A 23,427-nucleotide genomic window follows, 5' to 3' on the forward strand; every position below is an offset into this window, starting at 1 on the left:
GTTTCAACATATTTGCTAATGAATATTCTTACTTCTCCTCATGTTAGCGTTTGATAAATTTTACATTTTATCGAGACACGGCAGCGGAATTCGTGGTTTATATACATTATACACTTTTTCCAAATGAATTTAGAGGCGTACATATGTTTATGAACACACTGGGCAAAAATATATTTTCGCCTGCTTCTACTACTACTACATAATTAACAAAATACACTAAATTTTAGCATGTATAAAATAAAACTATTTTCTGATTGCTTCGTATACTATTACGGTGACACTTTGGGAATATGGGGACCGGTAGTTTTGACTTCTATAAGCCTTACAGATTACCGCTTCGACTCTGTTCACAGGTAGGCCTGGCAAGAAATGTAGATGTGTGTCGAGCCTTGGATCCCAAGAGATGTAATTTTGTGAGCCTATACGAGATTCGACTAAGTATCATCAGATGAATTTTAAGCAAAAAAGGAATTTTTGTACTTCATAAGTGGATCAAAAAAGTTTCTGGGAATCTACCTCTAATGTATATATGCATCTGTGTGGGTTATTTCCAATATGCAGCTGCTTTAATTTCATGCTCACTAGTACTCTTTGTAAGTAGTACATTGAGAAAGGATAAGGATTTGTTTGTTTCCATTTGCTAAATAAATTATATATTTTTCGTACAGTCAGGTTAAATACAGTTCAGATTGGTTTGCTGCTTTCTTCAGTATTGCAATGAAAGATGGACATAGCCAAAGTACTAAAGTAGTAGTGTAGGGAAAGAAATGCTAATACGACATCTTTTGTTTGAAAATATCGTGGAATAGCTGAGGAGATAGTGTTGAGCCTATTGATGTATCATCCATTACATTTAAGAAATAGGTGTTCGCTGATTACTGACAAATCCAGAATAGTTTCCGGTGTTTAGTATCATACTAACTAGGAGGGTGTCCGAATTTAAGTTTTCCTAATAGTACCAGCGATATGGTTTCTTATGATGTTACATCGGAACTCTCTTGAACGTCCAAGTCATTGTTCTTAATAGTATTAATAAGGTCGCCAAACTATTCATAAATTTTATAAAGTGCTCATAATATTGTGTTAGAGGTTTCGATTGCTGATGAAGACTTGGTAGAGATGTACGCAGATAGGCAACTTCCATAAAGAACTGGTTCATTGTTCTTCTTCTATCGTACCAGTTTAACAGTTCAGTTAACAGCAAGTTTGAAAATTACATCAGTATTTCAAAAAATTATAAAACAAAGAAATGAAACTGCTTGGACTACTTTATATACGTATTGGAATGTATTTTCTACAAAACCGTAATATTTTAGAAGTATTATTTCTTCCATTCTCTGTACTGTTCTTTGCATTGTCTTGTATGCAGTTTAGGGTTAAGGTTTCGGGTATATCGTTTGGGATATAATCCTATAGAACCGACATATAAAGAAGATTTTGCAGAATTTCCGAAACCTGGGTGACTTAAAGCTCTAGTTTCAAAGATTTTGTTTAGTTTTTGAAGTTTACTATTCATAGGTATTACACAAAATGTTTTCAGACTCATAACATGCGATAAAATGAAAAACATAATCACACTAAAAACATAAATAAAGTATGACGGGTAATACTTTTATCTATTATTATGAGTAAAATAAGAAGGGAAATATTTACATAGTTATTCAATTTGGAAATCAATTTGTTTTCGTTAGCTTAGTATTTTGAAAGTAATTTAATAATTAAATTGAAGTCACACCTTCCTGTTGTTTTCTTCACATTTGAGTTAACTAAGTCATTATGAATTTTACATTCAACTTAAGGAATATTAACTAATTTCAGATCCGTCTTCTTTATTTTTGTTTGATATTAGAACTCGTTTGCAGGATTGTAACTATGACAACAGAAATTATGTCTAAAATGCTTTACAAAAACAATCAATCACTACATTTGGTTAAGATAAGCCGTGTAGATGGCAGGTGTTGTTGACTGATTTTTTTTTCTCTGGTCAAACATTTAAAAGTAGGCTGGAACCTTAAGGGTATTTTATTTGACCGCTTAGTTCATGTGTCCCAAAAGACGCATTTCATGTTGAAACTACCATATCTGGCATAGTGGAAAGTACCCGGACTTAACAACGCTAGAAACCGGGTTTCGATACCATGGTGGGCGGAGCATATATAGTCCATTGTGTAGCTTTGTGCTTAACTTAAAAAACAAAAACAAAATCTGCTACACCTAAAAATCCTATACAAATTGACTTTTCTATCTAAACTAAAATCAGCACTGTATTCTTAGTATCCTAAGTGTCACATTTTTTTTTACCTATATTAGTGTAAATACGGTGTTAGTCCCATTTCAAAAGTTTTGTTTTGTCTAAAATAAAAATTATACTGTTTACTAGCAGCATTGTTAACATATGTAATGCTAAAACTTTCAAAGTTGTTTTCTAACATAAGATTAACGTTACTAACTTACAACGTATTTCTTGTTTTTAAAGCAAGATGAAACAGACATAACTATTGTGTATTTCTCTCAACGAAACATTGGACATGTGTTACTAATATCCTAGTTGAGCTTATTTCTAAAATTAATTTAACCTCATTTTTGACCACATCTTAATCTCATCTCGTATATGGATATATTACAGGCAGATATTTGTTCCAGCTCATTATCAGGTGTTCTTCAAGGAGTTGTTACAGGACTTGATGGTTGTGTCTTTGCTTATGGATACCCTAGTGCAGGTAAGGTGACTTTTACGTTTCTCTTCAAGTTACTCTACGTTCAGTTAAATTTAGCGAGATTTTTAATTTTATTTTTCCAAGTCTTATATATGTTTTTTTCTTGAATAATTTGAACATCGTGATACTCGAGCACTGAACACGTGTTTTATGGTAACTGCAAATTTCGTCTAAAGCACAGTGTTTTAATTTATATTTGTTTTAATTATTTAAAGCATAATTGTGTCACATAACCTGTTCTATGCCGAACTTCTGTCCAAAATTAAAGAGTTTCTACGTACTTTAATTTTAACAAAGTGGCTGAATATTTGAATGCCTTTATGGTGTGTTTTATTATTATTATTTGGCCAAACCATGTCTACCCCAATGCAAACGATATACAGTTACACGAATTTTACAGAAATGTGTAACTTCTTTTGTTGTTGTTCTTTAGTTCTTTGGGCGCCTTTTGTGTGTGTGTATGTTTGCTTTTCTTGAATTTTACACAAAACTATTCGAGGAGTATCTGCATTAGCCGTCACTCTTCGTCTACGCCATTCTAACAAACAGTGTGATATTTCAGCACTCTTTAATTGCATGATAATGTGAAACCTCGTGAGGCTTTTGAGGGACCAAAGCTACAGAAGATCCGCTCTTATATTCAGATTTTGTTCAATAAGTTTACTGAACAAATCTACTTCTTTGACATTGTTCGAAGTAACTTTTCATCCATCACTACAGTAAATATCTGTGTATTGTATCTGCAACTGCAGCTCGAATTACGTTTTGAATGATATGTTTCACCTTATGTTGCACGTGTGGCGACAAGTAAGTTGCATCTTTGGTAAGTTGAAGTGTCGCTTGAGAACATCATTATGATTAACAAGCATCATCATCATATTCTGAAAGCATTTCAAGACGCAGGTTCTCATGATCTTCTCATAGCGCTATGTACTGGTGGCTGCAGGATAATAAAACATATTTATCCATGCCAATAAATATGTTTTCTTTCTCTTTGGTATTCTGCTCTTTACTGTATCAGTCATTAATGGAAAAGTTATCCTTTGGGTCTTAACTCCTTAAATTACTTTTATAGCAACTCATTTAAATGTTTCATGCGATATATCTGACACATACTTTCCAACAACTTCATTTTCTGAAGTGACTATTTGTAAATGCACCCATTTCCTTCTTCTCACCAACAACGTCTATATAAAAAAAGGTGCAGAATAATCATCCAATTTGACTTGTAGACAAGAAACTTGTTTTGATCCATCTATTTGCAATCAAAGCTCTTTTTCGCAGCATTATTGGACATAGCTTGGCTATATAACACTCCTAGATGTTTGATAATGGCTATATAACACTCCTAGATGTTTGATAATGGCTATATAACACTCCTAGATGTTTGATAATGGCTATATAACACTCCTAGATGTTTGATAATGGCTATATAACTAGATGTTTGATAATGGCTATATAACACTCCTAGATGTTTGATAATGGCTATATAACATTCCTAGATGTTTGATAATGGCTATATAACACTCCTAGATGTTTGATAATGGCTATATAACACTCCTAGATGTTTGATAATGGCTATATAACACTCCTAGATGTTTGATAATGGCTATATAACATTCCTAGATGTTTGATAATGGCTATATAACACTCCTAGATGTTTGATAATGGCTATATAACACTCCTAGATGTTTGATAATGGCTATATAACACTCCTAGATGTTTGATAATGGCTATATAACACTCCTAGATGTTTGATAATGGCTATATAACACTCCTAGATGTTTGATAATGGCTATTTAATAGACGATACTTCTCACCATTTTCATCAACTGCAAAGTTTTTAAAGTTCTAGATAGGCTTTGTTGCACCAGCTAATATCTGCTTTCAGATATTTGGTATGAACATTTACTTGGTAATCTGTTATGATGAGAACATCATCTACCTTGTTAACATCTGCTGTAACAAATGCAGTTGGATGTCGTAATCTATATAATTATACATAAGCTGCGAAATTTTAACAGTTATACTTGGTATAAGTCAACAGTATAAATCATTTACCACTACCTCTTTTCTGATTTTTTTCAAACATCCCTCCCAAGTTGCTACACATTAACGATGCTCTTTTTGTTAGGCCTAGCTTCGTTTCTCGTTTTGAGCTGTTTTGATTATCGTGTTCTTGTGATGCTGAGCTGATCAATAAAATGGTCTCTCAAAAACCTTCAGCGTGTGTATAAGAACACAAGCCTATTCCACTCCTATCCTCAATCTTAACCCAGTTCTCCTCGTTACTGATGAGCCCCGAGCGACAACCTGTTTCCTGGAGCGGTAACTAAAGCATTCCGAACTGCGGAACAAAACAGCTCATTGGGTTTATTACCTCTTAACCATTGCACAGGTTCTTCTGAATAAGGTCTCACTCAGTTTCATTAAACATTTATAATAAAGGGATAGAAGCTAAGAGTTGCCTAGACGTCTTGGGAAGAGGGTCGCCTGCTTCCTTCCAACCCAAGGCTTTGAAACTGCACAGTGTAAAATGAGACATTCGTATATCCTTGGCCTGCAGAAATCTGTTTTATATACACGAAAATAAGGTAGTGCTTACGTGAATATATTACCTCTTCTACCATATACTGAGCAAAAAGGCAAAAAAGAAATGTAGAATTATATTGAAAGATGTTTTATGTTTTGAATTCGTGATTACGCTTTCTATTACAAAAGACAGGTACAAGTATGTGGATTTAAATTAGAGTAAGAGTGCTCTTTTGTTCCAAAAAGTGATCGTAAACTCGTTATTTAAAAAATTAAATATTCACAGATTATAAGGGCTCTTCTATCTTATAACAAACATAAATGCACTACTGTTCTCTGCCTTCTCCGTATAATGACACTAGTATGGCATTAAATGTCGCGTTAAGCCATCAACAGTATTTACTGTTGGTTTTACTTGGTAGTGTAGAATGAAAGGAAGCAGTAAACGCTTAAGCTTACAGACGGATACTGTCAGTTTACTTAAACACTCTTTACAACTGATAATGAGACTGGAGAAAGCTAACTGTTTATTTAGGCTACAGAATATTCCCGCTGCATTCAACTAGAAGTTTATCTGAATGTTAAACTTATATAAATTCTGTATAGGAATTATTTGTCTTTGCCTTCGTAAAACTAATGCGGAGGAAATTATCACAGTATTGTATCGTTTACTAATATTATAAAACTGTGTAGGAAATTACGTACAGTGTTGTTAAAAACAGACAAAAGAAAAATGAAGGTAAAACGAAACGTTGTATCGACAGTTGCATACATATTAAATATGTATATATATATGTAATTAACTTCTTGGTGGTTTTACCTTCAACATTTTTTATTTTAGCAATGTTATAAAAACTAACTCATTTAAACGCTTACCTAAAGTATGAATCATTTACATAGTACATCTGGAGTGGTTAGTAAGGCTACGACAAGTATTGTTTTCTGAACGTTTTGTTTATTAACTGAAGAATCTCGTGGTTAAGTGGCCAAAGATAAGTCGTTAATAGTTTCAGAAATAATGTGATTTTCAGACTCTCTGTTTTGTTTTCATTCATGAAACTCCTTGTAAAATATTGATCTACTTTTATTTGGTGTTATCTCAATATGTGAGGTTTCTGTTTTAAAGAAAAGTGTGTAGCTACACAACCATTGTAAAATAATAACAACAAATGATTAATTCTAGAGTAACGTTATCAATGAACCCTAAGGCAGGTAATCTACTTTTAACGATAAGTACTTTAGTAAAGCGTGTTAAGGCGTTCGGCTCGTAATCCGAGGGTCGCAGGTTCAAATCCCGGTCGCACTAAACACGCTCGTCCTTTCAGCTGTGGAGACATTATAACGTGACGGTCAATTCCACTATTCGTTGGTGAAAGAGTAGCCCAAGAGTTGGCAGTGGGTGGTGATGACCACCTGCCTTCCCTCTAGTCTTACACTGCTAAATTAAGGACGGCTAGCGCAGATAGCCCTCGAGTAGCTTTGCGCGAAATTCAAAACACAAAAGCAAACATTAGTAAAGCTATATAAAACCATTTCGTACTGGTCTTTATTTGTGTCAATCTAATGTATACTAATCGTAACCATTGCTGATATTTATTTTATTCCTTTAAGAGTTAGATAGGTCTTAATTACGAATCATTTTTAAATAAATCATTTATTAGCTATAACTTTACTTACGTTATGGTCCGGCATGGCCAAGCGTGTTAAGGCGTGCGACCTCGTAATCTGAGGGTCGCGGGTTCGCATCCCCCGTCGCGCCAAACATGCTCGCCCTTTCAGCCGTGGGGGCATTATAATGTGACGGTTAATCCCACTATTCGTTGGTAAAAGAGTAGCCCAAGAGTTGGCGGTGGGTGGTGATGACTAGCTGCCTTCCCTCTAGTCTTACACTGCTAAATTAGGGACGGCTAGCACAGATAGCCCTCGAGTAGCTTTGTGCGAAATTCTAAAACAAACAAACAAACTTACGTTACAGTTGTTTATGAGTGAGTTCTCTTAAGTTTTCATCTATTTACGTGTAAATAAGTTTATGCTTCGTTTTTGTTTGGTTTTTGCATTTCGCGTACAGCTACACGAAGGCTATCTGCGCTAATAGTGTAAGACTAGAGGAAAGGTAGCTAGTCATAATCATCCACAACCTACTCTTTGACCACTTCTTTACCAACAAATAGTGGGAGTGGCCATCATATTACAACTTCCCCCACGGCTGAAAGGGCGAGCATGTTTAGTGCGACGGTAAATCGAACCCGCGATCCTGAAATTAAAGTCGAGCGCCCTAACCACCTGGCTATGCCGGAACATAAGTTTATGGTTAGGTGCCCGCAAATTACGTATTCCCGCCGTGGACAAAAAAAAAAAATCAAAATAAGATGGTTTACGTGTAAGTTGTTTTAAGCTCCTTCGGTTCCTCTAAGTCAGAGTTAAAGTTTTTAGCTATGGTTTTAGGTTATACGTCTTTTTTATAGATTCCTGGAATGTATCCTTGCACATCTTTCTTTTACAGTGTTTACCTTCTTCGTACTTTGAGCTCTCCTTGTGCAGTGCTTATTGTACACTGTCTGGTGATGGAGTCCATTGCCAGAGTTCTAAAGATACCAGAGTGTTATATATATATATATATAATAAACGATCTGATGGCCAAGATAAATTACATGTACCAGAAAGAAAAAAACAAAACAAGAAACTGATATTATAGTTTGCTGTTCTAGTCTCAGAATAAACAAAAAAAGTGTAATTTCATTTCCTTAAAGAAATAACAGTTCTGTCATCACAGAGCTCTCTTTAACTAAATAAATACATTTACTCCCTAACTGTATATCTAGTGTTGTCATGGCATCTGGACAACAAGGGACTATTTGACCCTTCATAGCTGATCTTACTCACCCACCATTAAGAAAAGTAAACATTTCAAAGCAAATTTATTTTTCAATTGATCATCGATTACATCTTTTGTAAAGTGTTGCCTTTCACCGATGGTGACTCATCTCAAACAAATAAAATAAGACATTTTTTTTTTAAATCTAACACTTATGTCCTTCCTTATTATTATATTCAGAATATGCCACAATGAATGAGAGGCGTTTATCCTATCAATCACACGGATTATCTTGTAACTTACATAAATATCTCCTCTTACCTTTTTGTCCCCCAAGATCAAACATATAAACGGATCTCATTCATTCCTAAAAAATAACTCTTCTTTCCCTGCATTCATCCTAGAAGATCGTTTCCAAAACCTCTCCAACAAGTCAATATATTTTATTATAAACGAAGATCCAAACTGGGCACGTTATTTATTCCAAGAGTAGCCTAACTAATGATTTGTGTAGGGAGATAAGTTGTAATCAGTACTATGTGTATGAATTCAGCCTAAAGTTATATTAACTTAAGTGACTAAACCATCACTATGTCAAGATTATTTTCTTCATTCACACTAGGGAAGGTGTTTATATATATCTATGTCAAATAGGTGATCAAACTTTTGATAATGTTACTTGGCGTTGGCAATAATTTTTATGTTGCTCTTAACAGAGAGCTAGTACGTAGTAATTATATTTTCCATGGTTCACCCGATGTAATTTAAAAATTAAATTATGCTATTACAAATAGAGAAAAGAAGTAGAATGAGAACTTTTCCCCTGAGGCCACATTTACTGAAAGCTTGTTATCATCTCTGAGTTTTCATATTTTATTCTCTATCACCAAGGTCAAGCCTGGTACAAATTTTATGCGAACAGTCCAAATTTCAGGTTCTATGTCTACTCATTATTTGTTTATGTCTACTTGCTGTGAAGCAAAGCTACATTTGGCTATTACACAGCGAGAACCTGAACCCCATATTTTAGCGTTGTAAGTCTGTATGCATAACGCTGTCCCACCGGGATAATTTACATTATTAATATATTCAGTTTCTTAAAGACTTAGAAAACGATCTGAACGTTATAAAACACTGATTAAGTTAAAGTAAATTACAATAAATCTCTGAGAGTTAGAGAATTACTGAGTTACAAAGTGATTTTGTGAATGAGTTGTTTGTTACAATCAGCCAACTAGTCAGTAGTTTGATACTATCAGTGAACTAGTTAGTTCATTGTTGTGAACAGTGAGCTTGTGTTTCGACGAAAAAATAAAATAAAGGTAAGATTAACAAGTAACTGAGTTGTAACATGTTATCAAGGTTTTCCTGTTATATTAAATCATTAAGTAATTGTTTGTTTTTGAATTTCGTACAAAGCTACTCGTGGGCTATCTGTGCTAGCCGTCCCTAATTTAGTAGTGTAAGACTAGAGGAAAGGCAGCTAGTCATCACCACCCACCGCCAACTTTTGGGCTACTCTTTTACCAACGAATAGTGGGATTGACCGTCACGTTATAACGCTCCTATGGCTGAAAGGGCGAGCATGTTTGGCGCGACGGGGATGCAAACCCGCGACCCTCAGATTACGAGTCGCACGCCTTAACACGCTTGGCTCATTAAGTAATAACAAACTTATTATTTTAACTAGCTTCCCATTGAAAATCAAATTACAAAATTTAAATTTTGAGAGAAATGTTTATTGTACTAGTTTCAATATTGAATCATTATTCACGTATATACCTGTAAACGAAACACTTGGTTTAGTTGTTAATAGATTTTCCAAAAAGTATTTAAAAAGTCATTGGAGTTAACTATCAAGCAGTTACACTTTGTGTTAAATTACAAAACGTAATACGTTTTCACAGTTAGATGGGGTCGCTGGGTGATCTAAATTAACACCACTAAATAGATGAGTGTTTAAAAAACTAAAACCTATTTATCACAGAAGGTATAAGGCTTACATTTATATTGTTTTTAAACAGAGAAGACAAATACATTCATTTTGTATTATTTAAATAGTAAACATAAAAACATTAGATTTACAAAGAGTATAAAATAAAATAAAATTTATATTGTGACCCCATCTAACTGAGCGAATCTTTCAATTTGCCTCTGGTCAAGAAAGGTCCATCTTTCGAAAGCTCTAGGACAACAAGATGTAATACATTTTTGTTTTTAATTAATTTTTTGAACCTACGTGTCTTTCCAATGTCATGAATACCGACCACGCTCTGCGAATCTAACCTGAACCTCTAAATCAACCTCAGTCAGCAAACTTACATTAACCAACAACCTTCGTCACGTATTTTAACATACAGGGCAAAGACAGTTGATTACTTTGCTAAGTGAACCTGTCTAGAACACTATTATCATTACAGCCTAACCTGGCACTGTTTCAAAAGGAAGAAAAAGGCTCCTAGGAGTCTACAGAAGAAGAACCGAAATAACTCTTCTTCTGTTTAGTGTATAGCTAAATGGTAGTAGGTGAGGCTGATACCATCACAGAAGAACCAACAGTTGAACAGCTAGTTATCAAACTACATGTCATTACAAACAAAACATACCATAGTACACACTCAAAAAGAATACTAATCCTAACCAAATCTTGGATAAATGAGGTCATTACAAAAACCGAAAGATTATCTTCCAATAGAAGAGCTCTTTAGAGTCTGGGGAAAGCCGGAACTCCATTTATGGATAGCTGAAGAATTAGAAAAGTGTAATTCCGCATCTCTTGTTTTTCCACAAACAGGATTTCTCCTCTTGCGATTTGAGCCCCGAATGTATTCAGTTTTGTCACTTATTTAACAATCTTATTGGTACAGAACGTAGAATAAATAATTTTACAGATCATCATAAGCATTTCAAAACCACTGTGTATACACTAACTTTTTACGGTAATAATGAACAATGTTAACATTAGTTTTACTTCCATTTCAGGTGGGTTAAGGCGTTCCACTCGTAATCTGAGGGTCACGGGTTCGAATTCCTGTCGTACCAAACATGTTCGCCCTTTCAGCCGTGGAGACGTTATAATATAACGATCAATCCCACTATTTGTTGGTAACAGAGTAGTCCAAGAGTTAGTTGTGGGTGGTGATAACTAGCTGCCTTTCCTCTAGTCTTACACTGCTAAATTAGAGACGCCTAGAGCCCGTAAGTAACTTTGCGCGAAATTTAAAACAAACCACTTCCATTTAGTTTAACCTCACTTAAAGCTAGCTGTACAACAGTTCCTTGCTAGTATAGGATTATGCCATTAGTTTCTCTTAGCTCCCTTAGTTGTCATAGTTACCACTTAATATTATTGTGATTCTCAATGGGTTGAAGTAAGAATCCATGGCATATATCAATGGTTTTAAAGACTCACTGTTTTCAAGTTTCATGACATTTGTTTTTAAAAAGAAAGAAGATGGATTGTTCACAATTACTAGTAAGTCAGTAGTTGATAAACTTCATTAACTCATCACACTTTTCAAATAATGTTAAAAGCAGTAGTAATTAGTAACATAAAGATCCTCCGGGTGGTTCAGCGATAAGTTTGCAGGCTTACGAGCTTCGATACTTGTAGTGAACACAGCACAGAAAGCCCTTTGTGTGCCTAATAACAATCATCCAACCAAGTTATGTGAGATTTGGTTTTAATATTACATTTTCACTGAAGTAATTAAAAATATGATTTTCCATCTAATCTACCAGTGCTAGACTTTACATTTTCTTAAAAACCAAATATTCTTCTTTATATTATATGGGTTCGATACCGGAGATGGAGCTTGAACAACGGCTACCACATCCAAGGAAGGCAGCAAGCGCGCAAATTACCCATTCCAAGAGGTAGTGACGAAAAATAACGATACGGGACTCTATCGAGGCCCCGTAATTGGAATAACTACACTCTAAATCCTTTAACGAGGACCTATTGGAGGCCTGGCCTATTTCCCTTGTGCAGTCTTGATCTCGCTCAGCGTTCTCACCCAACACGTTCATACTGCCCCACCTCACTCTATCGCCCCAAACAAGCCAAATTAAAATACAGGAAAACTCGCACGTAAAGATAAATAATCTTCTATGAGCGGGGACGAAGAGGAACCACAACGCTGCTGAACACCCCTGTTGGGGAGAGAATTCCTCAAACTTCTCTCTCTCTAAACTAAACCCCTGCCAAGGTTCAATTCGTTCGTTCGTTATATCATACAGTTGTTTATAGAAAAATAAGTTTTTTTCATCATAATATAATTCTAATGATACCTAAACTATAATTGAAATTATTTTATGATTTAACTATATCAACTTCACGTCTTAAAATATACTTCTTGTGATGGTTGACCTTTCGTCTAGGGCCCGCCAGTGCCACAGCGGGTTTTGATACCCATGGTGGGCAGAGCACAGACAGCCCATTTTATAGCTTTGTGCTTAATTACAAACAAACAGACAAACATCTTCTAGGATGTGGCTCTTTAACTGTTAAAAAACATACCTTGATGTGTAACTGTGAGCTCATTTTTAAACTTTATTCAAATTCCTTTTTGAGCCATGTGAAAAATACATTAGACTCACTTGGTTATTACCCTCACAAAATTACAATTAAGAGTTACCCTTTGTCGTTTCTTGACTAACCATCAATTATAACGCCCCCACGGCTGAAAGGGCGAGCATGTTTGGTGCGACCGGGATTCGAACCCCCGACCTCCGGATTACGAGTCGAACGTCTTAACCCACCTGGCCATGCCGGGCCTACTGATAGAAAAAGTACAGCACCGTTCAGCAAATCAGATAAAAGACGTATTTCGACTGGAGATTTGATTTATTGAATGTATTGATACAACAGCTAACCCTAAACCATTATTATACACTGAATGTAAAGAGATGAAAATGCTTTAGAAATTAAATATAGGTGACTAAAGCGAAGCTAAAGCTAAACTAAAGTAGAATAGAACATATATCACTAAAGTATATCTTAAACACCGGAAAAACACTGGTAAGTTAGCATTCAAACATGAAGTTTAGTCACAACATGATCACAGATCAAGGCAAAACTAAACTGAAAATTCACAGCTTGGTGTAATGTTCACAGACAACCAGTTACTCCTCAACTCGTTACGACGCTTGTACGAAAAAAAAAAAACTGTTTGTTTCAAGTTAATCAAAGATACACTGAGATCCTTGGGTTTTATAGAAGGGAATGACATATCACGTGTTGTTTCAGAACCTGTCACAGTAACTGTTCAACATCCTTTCTATCAACTTATTAATCTCATACTTAAGTGAGATTTCCACAATCATCATCTGTTTTGAACGGTGTTCATTGATCATCCAGCTGACAAGTATTTTATTCAAATCATCAATCTTGTATTGTTGCAAGTGAAAGAAAAAAGAGAAACAGAAGCATAATCGGTGTACAAGTAAAGTGACTTGTGTATGTAATATAATATGGTTTGGTTTTATTCCTCACCATTTCTAAACTTTCTGGAATAAAACGCGCTTCTGGTAAAATACTATTGTAGAAGTAATCTATAACATATAATAATTTTAATCGTGTAGTAGCTGTTGTTTTCAGCAATAACATCAAATAATAACATAAAAAATGATGCAAAGTTAAAAAATTAGACTGTTGATTCTCCTCCCACACGAATTTATTTGTAAATACCACAAAAAAAGACTATCATATATTACATCAGGAAAAACTACAATATAATCATAAAACTGTACTTCATCTGCACTGGACTAAATAAATTTATCCCTAAATATTTAATTATTCGTGAATTTCATACTTTTAATCGACATATAGGTTCGTATGTCTATAGTTTAATAATTGCACACTTTATTACGGTTATGTTTCCCTATAAAGTCAGTTACGTATTTACTTTGTCCCTCTTCCCCCAGCGGGCTGAACAAAGATAGCCCATTTTGTAGCTTTGTGCCTAAACTACAAACAGAAAGTTTCTGTTAGTATCATTATCTCATTGAAGAAGGCTTGGTTTCTTTTGAATTTCTCGTAAATCTTCTCGAGGGCTATCTGTGTTAGCTGTCCCTAATTTAGCAGTGTAAGACTAGAATGCAGGCAACTAGTCATCACCACCCACCGTCAACAATAGTGTAATTGACCGCCACTTTATAACACGGCTGAAAGAGCGAGCATGTATGATGTAACGGGGATACGAAACCGCGACCCTCGGATTACGAGTCGAGCGCCTTAACTACCTGGCCATACCGGGCCTCCATTGAAGAAAGACGATACCCATGATATCAATGATGTAGTTGGATATTTTTTTATTTTTTTATTTTGAAAATCTCTACATTGCTTTTGACTAATTAGTATATAAGTGGCTTTATCAAGTAGTTTTTTATGGTAGTGGCTTCGGCTGACAATATACTTATAAGTGAATTACTATTTATATGCAAGGATGAGCGTCATCAGAAATTTTTACTTAGCCGTATAGCATAGTCATCATAGTAAGAATGTCTTGTTCAAAGCACACTTTTTGTCCTTGTCGCTTCATATATCCCATCTTGTATAGAAGGATGACAATTTCCCAGCATCCGCTTCAACAATCCAGTCTCAAGAAATCCATCGGCACTGTGTTCTCACATTGCTTACCACGATTGAGATTCAACTTATTTCTCTTTCAGATAGTCCAGGTACTCCTTCTTTATCCATATTCTATTGTTTTCCAAACTATTTAGTACAAGTGATAACTTCTTTTTTGGAAATTCTATGTCTCGATCTGAATATATCTTTAGTATTTGGATGTATAAATATCTTGCATCAAATATCTTCACATACCCTTCCCAAAAGCGATCATTTTTGTGATATCATACTACCAACATAGCTTGTGAAAAACATGAAACGGTAGTTCTGATACATTCCATTCCACCACAAGTTTATTTCAGTTGTGTTTGCCCCAATGACTGACCTATTTGCATGTTCAAAATTATTTTTTATATGTAATTTACTCAACCCTGTTGTAAGTACGACAAAAATGTTTATTTTCTTATGAGCAACAAACATCTATATTAGTTGAAATAACAGAAGAGTCACTTTGTTATCATAAAAAATTGTAATTATGCTTGTATTTTAACCACTCTAACTCAAATTCTAACCACGAGGTTCTGACCTGCGTCTCTACTTTTGCTAATTTTAATATTTCCTTATGATTAACTAGCAAAAGTCCAAAACAGTAGATGTATTACGGTTTTGGATATAACATCTCAACTGTGAACAAAGGTGGAGGTATTCTAGTAATGTAGAATTATTAGCTAGCTCAGATTTAAGTCATTGTAACAGTTAAGGGAACTATGAATATCGTGTTGTATAGGAACATTCTTGAATATACTTCACTACCTGTATTAATCAACTTTTAGGGGTAAGGGGTACACTCTTTTGAAGATGATAATGTACCATACCATGTCTGTTGATTGTTTAGACAGATAGTATACAACTTTACTTAATCCTACTTAAAAGGACAGGTCCCACAATGTGTGTATGTTTCTGTGTTTTCCTTACAATAAAACCACATCGGGCTATCTGTTGTGCCCACCTAGGCGAATCTAACCCTGACTTTAGTGTTGTAAATCCGTAGTCTTACCCCTGTCCCAGCAGGAGACCAGGTCCCACACACTCGCTACATTTACTAGAATTACTTTGTAAGGAGAGTGGCGGTATATTCCAACATGTATTTATAATCAGCTAGTGGGTAATGGTACAGTCCAAGCTAAGAATAATTAACAAGGTCATGAACCAAGACCATGAATTTACTAGGTTTTATTTTCATGCTTGAAACGAGTAGTATATATATGTGTGTGTGTGTGTGTTTATAATTATGAAATATATAATGTCTTTTTAAGCAATAACGAACATGTTTAATAAGTGATAAAAATGGGTTACTGCATATTTCAACATTTAGAAATGATTAAAACAAAAGAATAATTTTTAATATCCTGTCGGAGTAAATTTAACTAGCTTAAATTATAATATATTGAAAATTCATACTGAAGTTTTCTGAAACCTAGGTAATGTTACATCTTAAATCATAATTCTTGGTGTGTTTTCTAAAAGTGAAATAAAATGAATTTACAAAATATCCAGAAAGCTTCATTTTGATTCCATAGCCAGGTAGTTAAGGCACTCTTCTCGTAGTCAGAAGTTCGCGGGTTCGAGTCCCCGTCACACCAAACTTGCTCGCCCTTTCAGCCCTTGGTAAAAGAGTAGCCCAAGAGTTGGCGGTGAGTGGTTATGACTAGGTGCCTTCCCTCTAGTCTTACACTGCTAAATTGGGGACGGCTAGTGCAGATAGCCCTCGTGTAGCTTTGCGCGAAATTCAAAATAAACCAAACCATTTTGATTCAGATTTGTTAATTATGTGGTCATGTATAAATGTAAATAAGGTTGCTTGCTTTAGATCAAAGCCACATTCGGCTATCTGCTGTGTTCATTGCAAGGAATGAAAACCAGTGTTGTGTTTTAAGTTCGTAAATTTCTTGCTTACCCATCAGGGCGGACAGGGAAAGAAATTTTATTTGTTTCTTTTAAATTTCGTACAAAGCTAACAGTCCCTAATTTAGCAGTGTAAGTCTAGACGGAAGGTAGCTAGTAATCGCCACCCACCGCCATTTCTTGGGCTACTCTTTAACTAACTAACGCCCTCATGGCTGAAAGGGCGAGCATATTTGGTATGACGGGAATTTGACCCCTCAACCCTCATGCTGCACCTTAAACGTCCTGACTACCTGGCTGTGCCGGGCCTTAGTAAAGAAAAAAAACAGAAAGAAAGACATTTGTAAAGTTAAAATCAGCTTGATGTAAATAGAACGGTTTGAATAAATAAAAGTAAAACGATAAGTTTGAAATATTTCTTTGCTTCTCTTCATATTTTCGTACAAGTCATGTCATGCGACCTTTAATGCTGTTACTTTCAATTCAGCTTCTGTTCATTTTCAGCAGTTGTGATTAACCAGGTGATTCCGTATTCCTAATGAGACCTCATTCTGAAGAACAAAGCATGAAAATAAATGTAAATGTCGTAAAACGACACTAAATCCTATTAAGATGGAATGTAAGCGCTGAAAGTTCTTGGTGCTGAACTACATATATCTACTGCGTGAGTATGATAAATGTTTCATAACAGGACCAACACCCATTGATTGCGCCTACCGTATCCTCCCATTATAGCAGCAACCCTGCCACAGTTTCTTAGCTCATGTGATGGATTGCATGTCCAATAAACGAGGAGCTAAGCCTATCTCTTCCTGATGGTAAACTTTACCAGTATACATCCGTCATTTTTCCTTCGCGCATTGTGCGAAATGATTTGAAGAAGATTAAAGCTTTTGCAGATGATATTTGAAGAGTTTCAGTCTCCACTTCACTACACTAAATGTAGTTCTAGACGTCAGAATTGTGTTAACGGCTGAACTTGGTTTACAGTTTCTTTTCTTGCATCATCAACTCCATCGTTGGTTGTTGTTGTTTTTTTCGTGACTCACCCACCATTTTTATCCCAACTCACTAAATTATGAAAATCATGAACAATGAATCTCAGACCTAGTTTGTTCTTACAGCTTATTACCTCTTCTTTATGAGAACAGAAACAGAACGCAACAGTCTGGAATGAACTTATACTGAATGGAAAATATTATTAGCCATTTTCATGCTAAAAGTAATTGTATTCGTAACAAGCATCACCAGAAGACGATATGATTAACAACTATAAAAAACGAAAACTATTTTAATTCAGCCCTAACCCTACTTTCATATGATAATTATGCAAACGAGTACTTATAACAGGCTAAGAATGTTTATGTTTATTATAGTTTGATGATAATCTTTCTAATAATCATCTGTTTAACTTTTTTTCAATTATGTGTTAATATATTTAATAATACTAAGGTATGAGATTGCTTTATTAGTTATTTCAGACCTTTAGTTTTAATCTTGTAGAATGAGCATGGCTAAAAGCATCAATGATATCGCGACAACAATACTGATTGAAAGTATAACTTAATTTCTTGTAGTTAACAATAAAATTTACTGTAAAAATATTGTCGAGAAGACTTGAGTTAGAATTTGTTGAAAATGACTTAGAACGCACTTGTGTTCTTATTTCGTTTCTTTATTTGTCTTTGTGACAAAACTGAATAAACTTTTTTCATCATGAATATTAAGTTTTAGGATTTCTTGTATAAAGTGTAATGTTATTTAAGAGAAGAAAGAACACCAAAAATTGTTAACCATAGTGTAGAGATAATTACCTATATTGAACTGGGGGAAGGCATTACAATTTAAGTTTGACTGTCGTCTTGTTGCTTGAAGGAAAATATACCCGAGTGAAGCTTAAGCTTCCATGTTGTACCGCTCATTCAGTAGCTTGTTGGAATTAAAGGTCACACATGGGTTCATTGTCATGACGTATAAATTATTAGGTGGTGTCAGAGTAGAGATAGCTTGTCAAAGTTTCACATTTGTGGTTTGGTTGAAGAGCTTAAAAACTAAAGTTTTAGTTTTCATACGGTACGAGTCATGCATCACGAGGTTTAAAGAGAGAAGCTGCCCAGCCGAAGTCTTCATTATTGTATTTCTAGTATGGTATCATCAGGCTTAGTATACACGTAGCAGTATTTTGTGTAATAAAAGCTAGCACTGTTACTGATTTTTGTATAACAATTGCTGGATTTTATTTTATTCTGTTGGAAGACATGTTTGTGTTCTCGTTCTACTTACTAGTATCTTTATGTAATAATTTAATGCTTATTTTAGAGTAATTTCAATATAAGTCTTTCTTTATTATTTAATACGCCATTTTGGGCTAGTCGTGACGTAATATGTTTATGTCCACCACTATGTACAGCTCATTGCTTGCCTTTTCTCTCACTGTTAGTTTTAAAACAGAGTGGCTATGTCTGAACCTTAATCTTTGATCTGATCATATAGCTCTTGTGTCTTAAAATGTGCTCTTCACGTCGAAAACATCACGTTTCTATTCATCTCCATGAACACTCTCTTCAGTTCTATTTTAAACCAATACGCTTACTAAATGAGTACACTGTCACAGTCCAAGTATAGATTATTTTATTTTTCCACGAATAAAGAAGCAAGCAATGATAATTTGAATAAAATGTATTGTTGATAACCAATCTCTTTCAGTAGTAAGTTTAGCGACTTACGATTTTAAAACTACAGATTCTATTCCCCGTGATGGACACATTAGATAGACCAATTTGTCTTTATTCTAAAACAAGCAACATTCCGAATATTTCAATAATATTCCTTTTGCGTGTTACGATGAAATCTGTGCGCTGAATGTCGTTTGGTTCTAAAGAGGCATGATCATTTTAAGTACATGGAAATATCTCGCATTCAAAACTGAAAACAGAAATACAATTTTAAAACTCTCATTAACACACTAAACAACGTTAGTTTTATGTTCAACTTGATTTCTCAATTATTACATTAAAGTAACGCAAAAGAAGGAAAGATATTATAACGATACTATACTATACTAACGATAAAACAGTTTTTCTTCAATGTATATCATGAACATAGAATTTGTGGATGATGGTGTTACAAAGTTTTCTTTAAAACACCATTTCCAAAATGAGTAACTGGTTTACAGAAATTCAGAAAATACAGGGTGTTCGGAAAGTCACTGTGCAGTTTTAAAAGCAGCGATAACAGCATTCATTCAGTCTATTTCAAGCCAGCAACTAGTAGCGGTGCTTAGAAACAAAATAAGAAGGATACAGGCCTGTATTGATGCCAACTGGGGTCACTTTCAACATTGTTTATAACTGTCATTCATATTTACCTCCTGTATTCTGTATTGAAACATGTCTGTTAATAAATATATAAGTACACAGTGAATTTCCGAATACCCTGTAGTATAGAAGAACTAAAGTTTATGTTTTCTTTAACAGATGGAACTTAAGCATTAGTTTAAACAACTAAAATGTTAATCTAGGAACCAAGACCATCCTGTATTGTTTATATGTGCATATACTATTAAATATTTTGTTATGGAATGTTAAAGAATTCAAATAAAAAGTTATAAAATATTATATATATTCCTCGTTTTTATATGATCTTATATACATGTTTTAAGGATCAACACGACACATCTGCTGGAGAACCACCGTGCTCTGACACACGGAGCTTAGTTGTGTCATGTTCTAGCAAATCGGTTTTGTTTGTTTGTTTGTTGTTAACCAAAACGATGCACAATAGGCTATCTGTGCTATGCCCACCGTGGGTATCAAAACACGATTTTTAGTGTTGTAAGTCTTCAGAGTTAGCACTGAGCCACTGGGTGAAAGCAAGGTAGGTTGCAGCGTAGTACTCATTGTGCACAAAGCTACTCAATGGAATTTGTATACTTTGTCTTCTACAGGTATCAAAACCTAATTTTTAGCATCATAAGCCCTTGCAGATGTATTAAGTATATTGTTTTTTTTGTTTAAAAATATTAGCTTTTTTCTACATATACGCGTGATCTGGCTCATGATAAATTGATTTTATCCTATTTATGCACTGACCTGAGTCATTCCATCTTGGTTTCACTCTCGCTCTCTCGTGGGAAATATTGCTGTAGGTATACATATTTAAATACACTGAGTAGATTTTCACAATGATATTAATCATTGGCAAGTAATGTGATGCCCACGTATAATTACCTACTTATTATTGGTGACTTAGTGATTGAGAGTGACGCATGCACTTTGTGACTAGCTCTCTCTGTCTTTATTCGGAATTTAAAAAAGGTTCTCTTCAAATTTCTGCTTCAAAAACTCTATTTCCAGCTCCTAAAGAAAAACACAGTTGTTCATCTAGTGTAGATGTTTCACGGAATTATATTTGTTTGTCTTTTGTCTAATACAAAATAACTAGTTGTTAATTTTTCTCTGTCATTGTGTGCATAGTCTGTTTCTTCAATTCATTTAGATAAGAAAGTTAAGTTTAACTTTAGTATATTTTCTTTCATTCTTCAGTGCATCTGGTAATACTATAGAGTGAGTTAGTAAGGCTAAAGTTTTGTATCACAGTCCTAGAGTTGTTTCTGTGTTTTTATCTGTACACTTCTGTACTCCTTTACCCTCTTTAACCACGAAATTTGAATTTTGAAATATTTAAAAATCGTTTTTGAAACAAAGCGATTGTGCGCGAGGGCAGAAGTAGTTGTTGAATGTGGCACAAAAGTCTTTTCCTGAGCATCAAACTTTTGCTATTGACAGGAAAGACCATGCCCATGCTTTCAGTCCAACCACAGCTCACAGAGAACTGCAGTCATTGATTTTTCGAGCTTTTGCCCGTGTTATTTCTCTGAATTTGAAATTTAATGTACAGGTACAGGAGACGCGGATGACTGAATATCATAGTGGTGACTTGCTTTCTCGAATCCTTAAAACAGAATAGGGAATTCTCGATGGGTAAGTAGACTGTTGCTGCCCATGGGGGGCTGAATACCATTGCTGATCAATGTCACTTACATTAGGAAGAAAGGAAGGTCTGCTGTTTGACAAAGGCTAGGAGCTGAAGCTGTCTCTCCATTAAAATAAGACAGTGAAAGCTCAACAAACGAAATGAAAAACCGTGGAGTAGACAAAAGTCTCTCCAAGATGAAGTTAACAAAAGTCTCTCCAAGGTGAAGTAAACAAAAGTCTCTCCAAGGTGAAGTAAATAAAAGTCTCTCCAAGGTGAAGTAAATAAAAGTCTCTCCAAGATATAGTAGACAAAAGTATCTCCAATAAGAAAGGCAGCTATTAAAACCATAAGGGTATTTACTGCATTTCAAGCGGGTTCTCATATTTCTCACACAAATTCGTTGCTTTATGGATCAAGAGCATGATAATATGTCTCTGGGCACCAGCACTCACTGGTACCTATGACATCGTGGGTGTTTGGGACACATTTTCATTGAGCCACTACTGGAAATATTTTGTTTCACCAGCTGCCGATTCTTGTCAGTAAAACAAAACAGATAATTACTATTGCTATATATTAAAAAAATGTGAATGGTTAAAAGGCAATGAGACTCATAATTTTCGAATCATTTAGTGGTTATTCATTGACAAGGCTTTGGTTCAACATTTTGTGATAATTGTTTACTTTGCGGCCCCCCGCTAGTAAAGCGGTAAGTATACGAATTAACAATGCTAAAATCAGGAGTTCGATTCCCATCTTTGGGCTCAACAGATAGTCCAATGTGGCTTTTCTATAAGAAAAACACAAACACACACAAGCTTACCTTACGTAGTTGAATAGTAGTAGCATATTTGTAGATCAGACAGCATGATACTACGTGATGAACTAGAACAAACGATGTGAGTAAACATAACAAATAGTAACTGTTGACCTGGAATAAAGGTTTGTTTAATTTTCTTGTGGAGGTACTTGAACACTACCTGTGTTAGCCATAATAATATTGAAGTGATATACAAGACGAAAGATGGGTGGTCATCATCACCCATTAATAACTCTTGGGTTACCCTTTACTAACGAACAGTGATATTAGTCGTCACATTATACGCCCCATGTTTGAAATGGCTAAAATGTTTGAGGACAAATTTTTATCTAGTGAAAATAACTGTTAAAAATTTGAAAGAACCTGTAACTTTGAAGAGCATTGTTATCCTTGCTTTAAGAGCAGTGGGACCCTAGTATGGCCAGGTGGTTAGGGCGCTCGACTCGTAATCTGAGGGTCGCGGATTTGAATTCCAATCATACCGAATATGCCCGCCCTTTTAGCCATGGGGGCATTATAAAGTTACGGTCAATCCTACTATTCATTGGCAAAATAGTAGCCCAAAAGTTGGCGGTGGGTGATGATGACTATCTGCCTTCCCTCTCGTCTTACACTGCTAAATTAAAGCCGGCTAGCACAGATAGACCTCGTGTAACTTTGTGTGAAATTCAAAAAACACAAAACAAACTTGTATTTTTGATATTTCCACGTACAGTTTTATACGTATATGGTTATATTTATGTAGAGTTCACACCTTTATGAATATTATGTATAGCATTGTTCACGTATTTTCCCTAACAGATAGCAATGCACAAAATGATATCTTTAAGAAACTGAAGAAAAATTTGGTCAGGATGTTATGAAGTTGAGACATGAAGTAAACTTGTGAAAACTCGCTACTGCATCACCAGATAAAAATAAAGTGTACCCGACATTTCTGTTGAAGCTAGGGATCTAATACCCTTGTTTTTTAAAACTGATATTTCAGGGGCTTGGAGATCTCACTTATCAGATGTTATCATAGATATTGATCAACGTTTCTGTAGTAGACTCAGCACCCATAATGAATGTTTTATATTGTGCCAATATA

General features: G+C 34.9%; 1 protein-coding gene across 1 annotated transcript in view; it reads left to right on the forward strand.

Annotated features, from left to right (window-relative positions):
- LOC143222997 (uncharacterized) overlaps positions 1 to 23,427 on the forward strand; it is a 305,937-nt gene that overhangs the window by 254,610 nt on the left and 27,900 nt on the right. Inside the window, exon 6 of the mRNA XM_076450333.1 lies at positions 2,627 to 2,720. Coding sequence (XP_076306448.1) covers positions 2,627 to 2,720 — 94 coding nt within the window. The remainder of the gene's footprint in view (positions 1 to 2,626; positions 2,721 to 23,427) is intronic.

The sequence above is a fragment of the Tachypleus tridentatus genome, chromosome 8 (genome assembly GCF_004210375.1).
Source record: "Tachypleus tridentatus isolate NWPU-2018 chromosome 8, ASM421037v1, whole genome shotgun sequence".
NCBI lineage: Eukaryota > Metazoa > Arthropoda > Merostomata > Xiphosura > Limulidae > Tachypleus > Tachypleus tridentatus.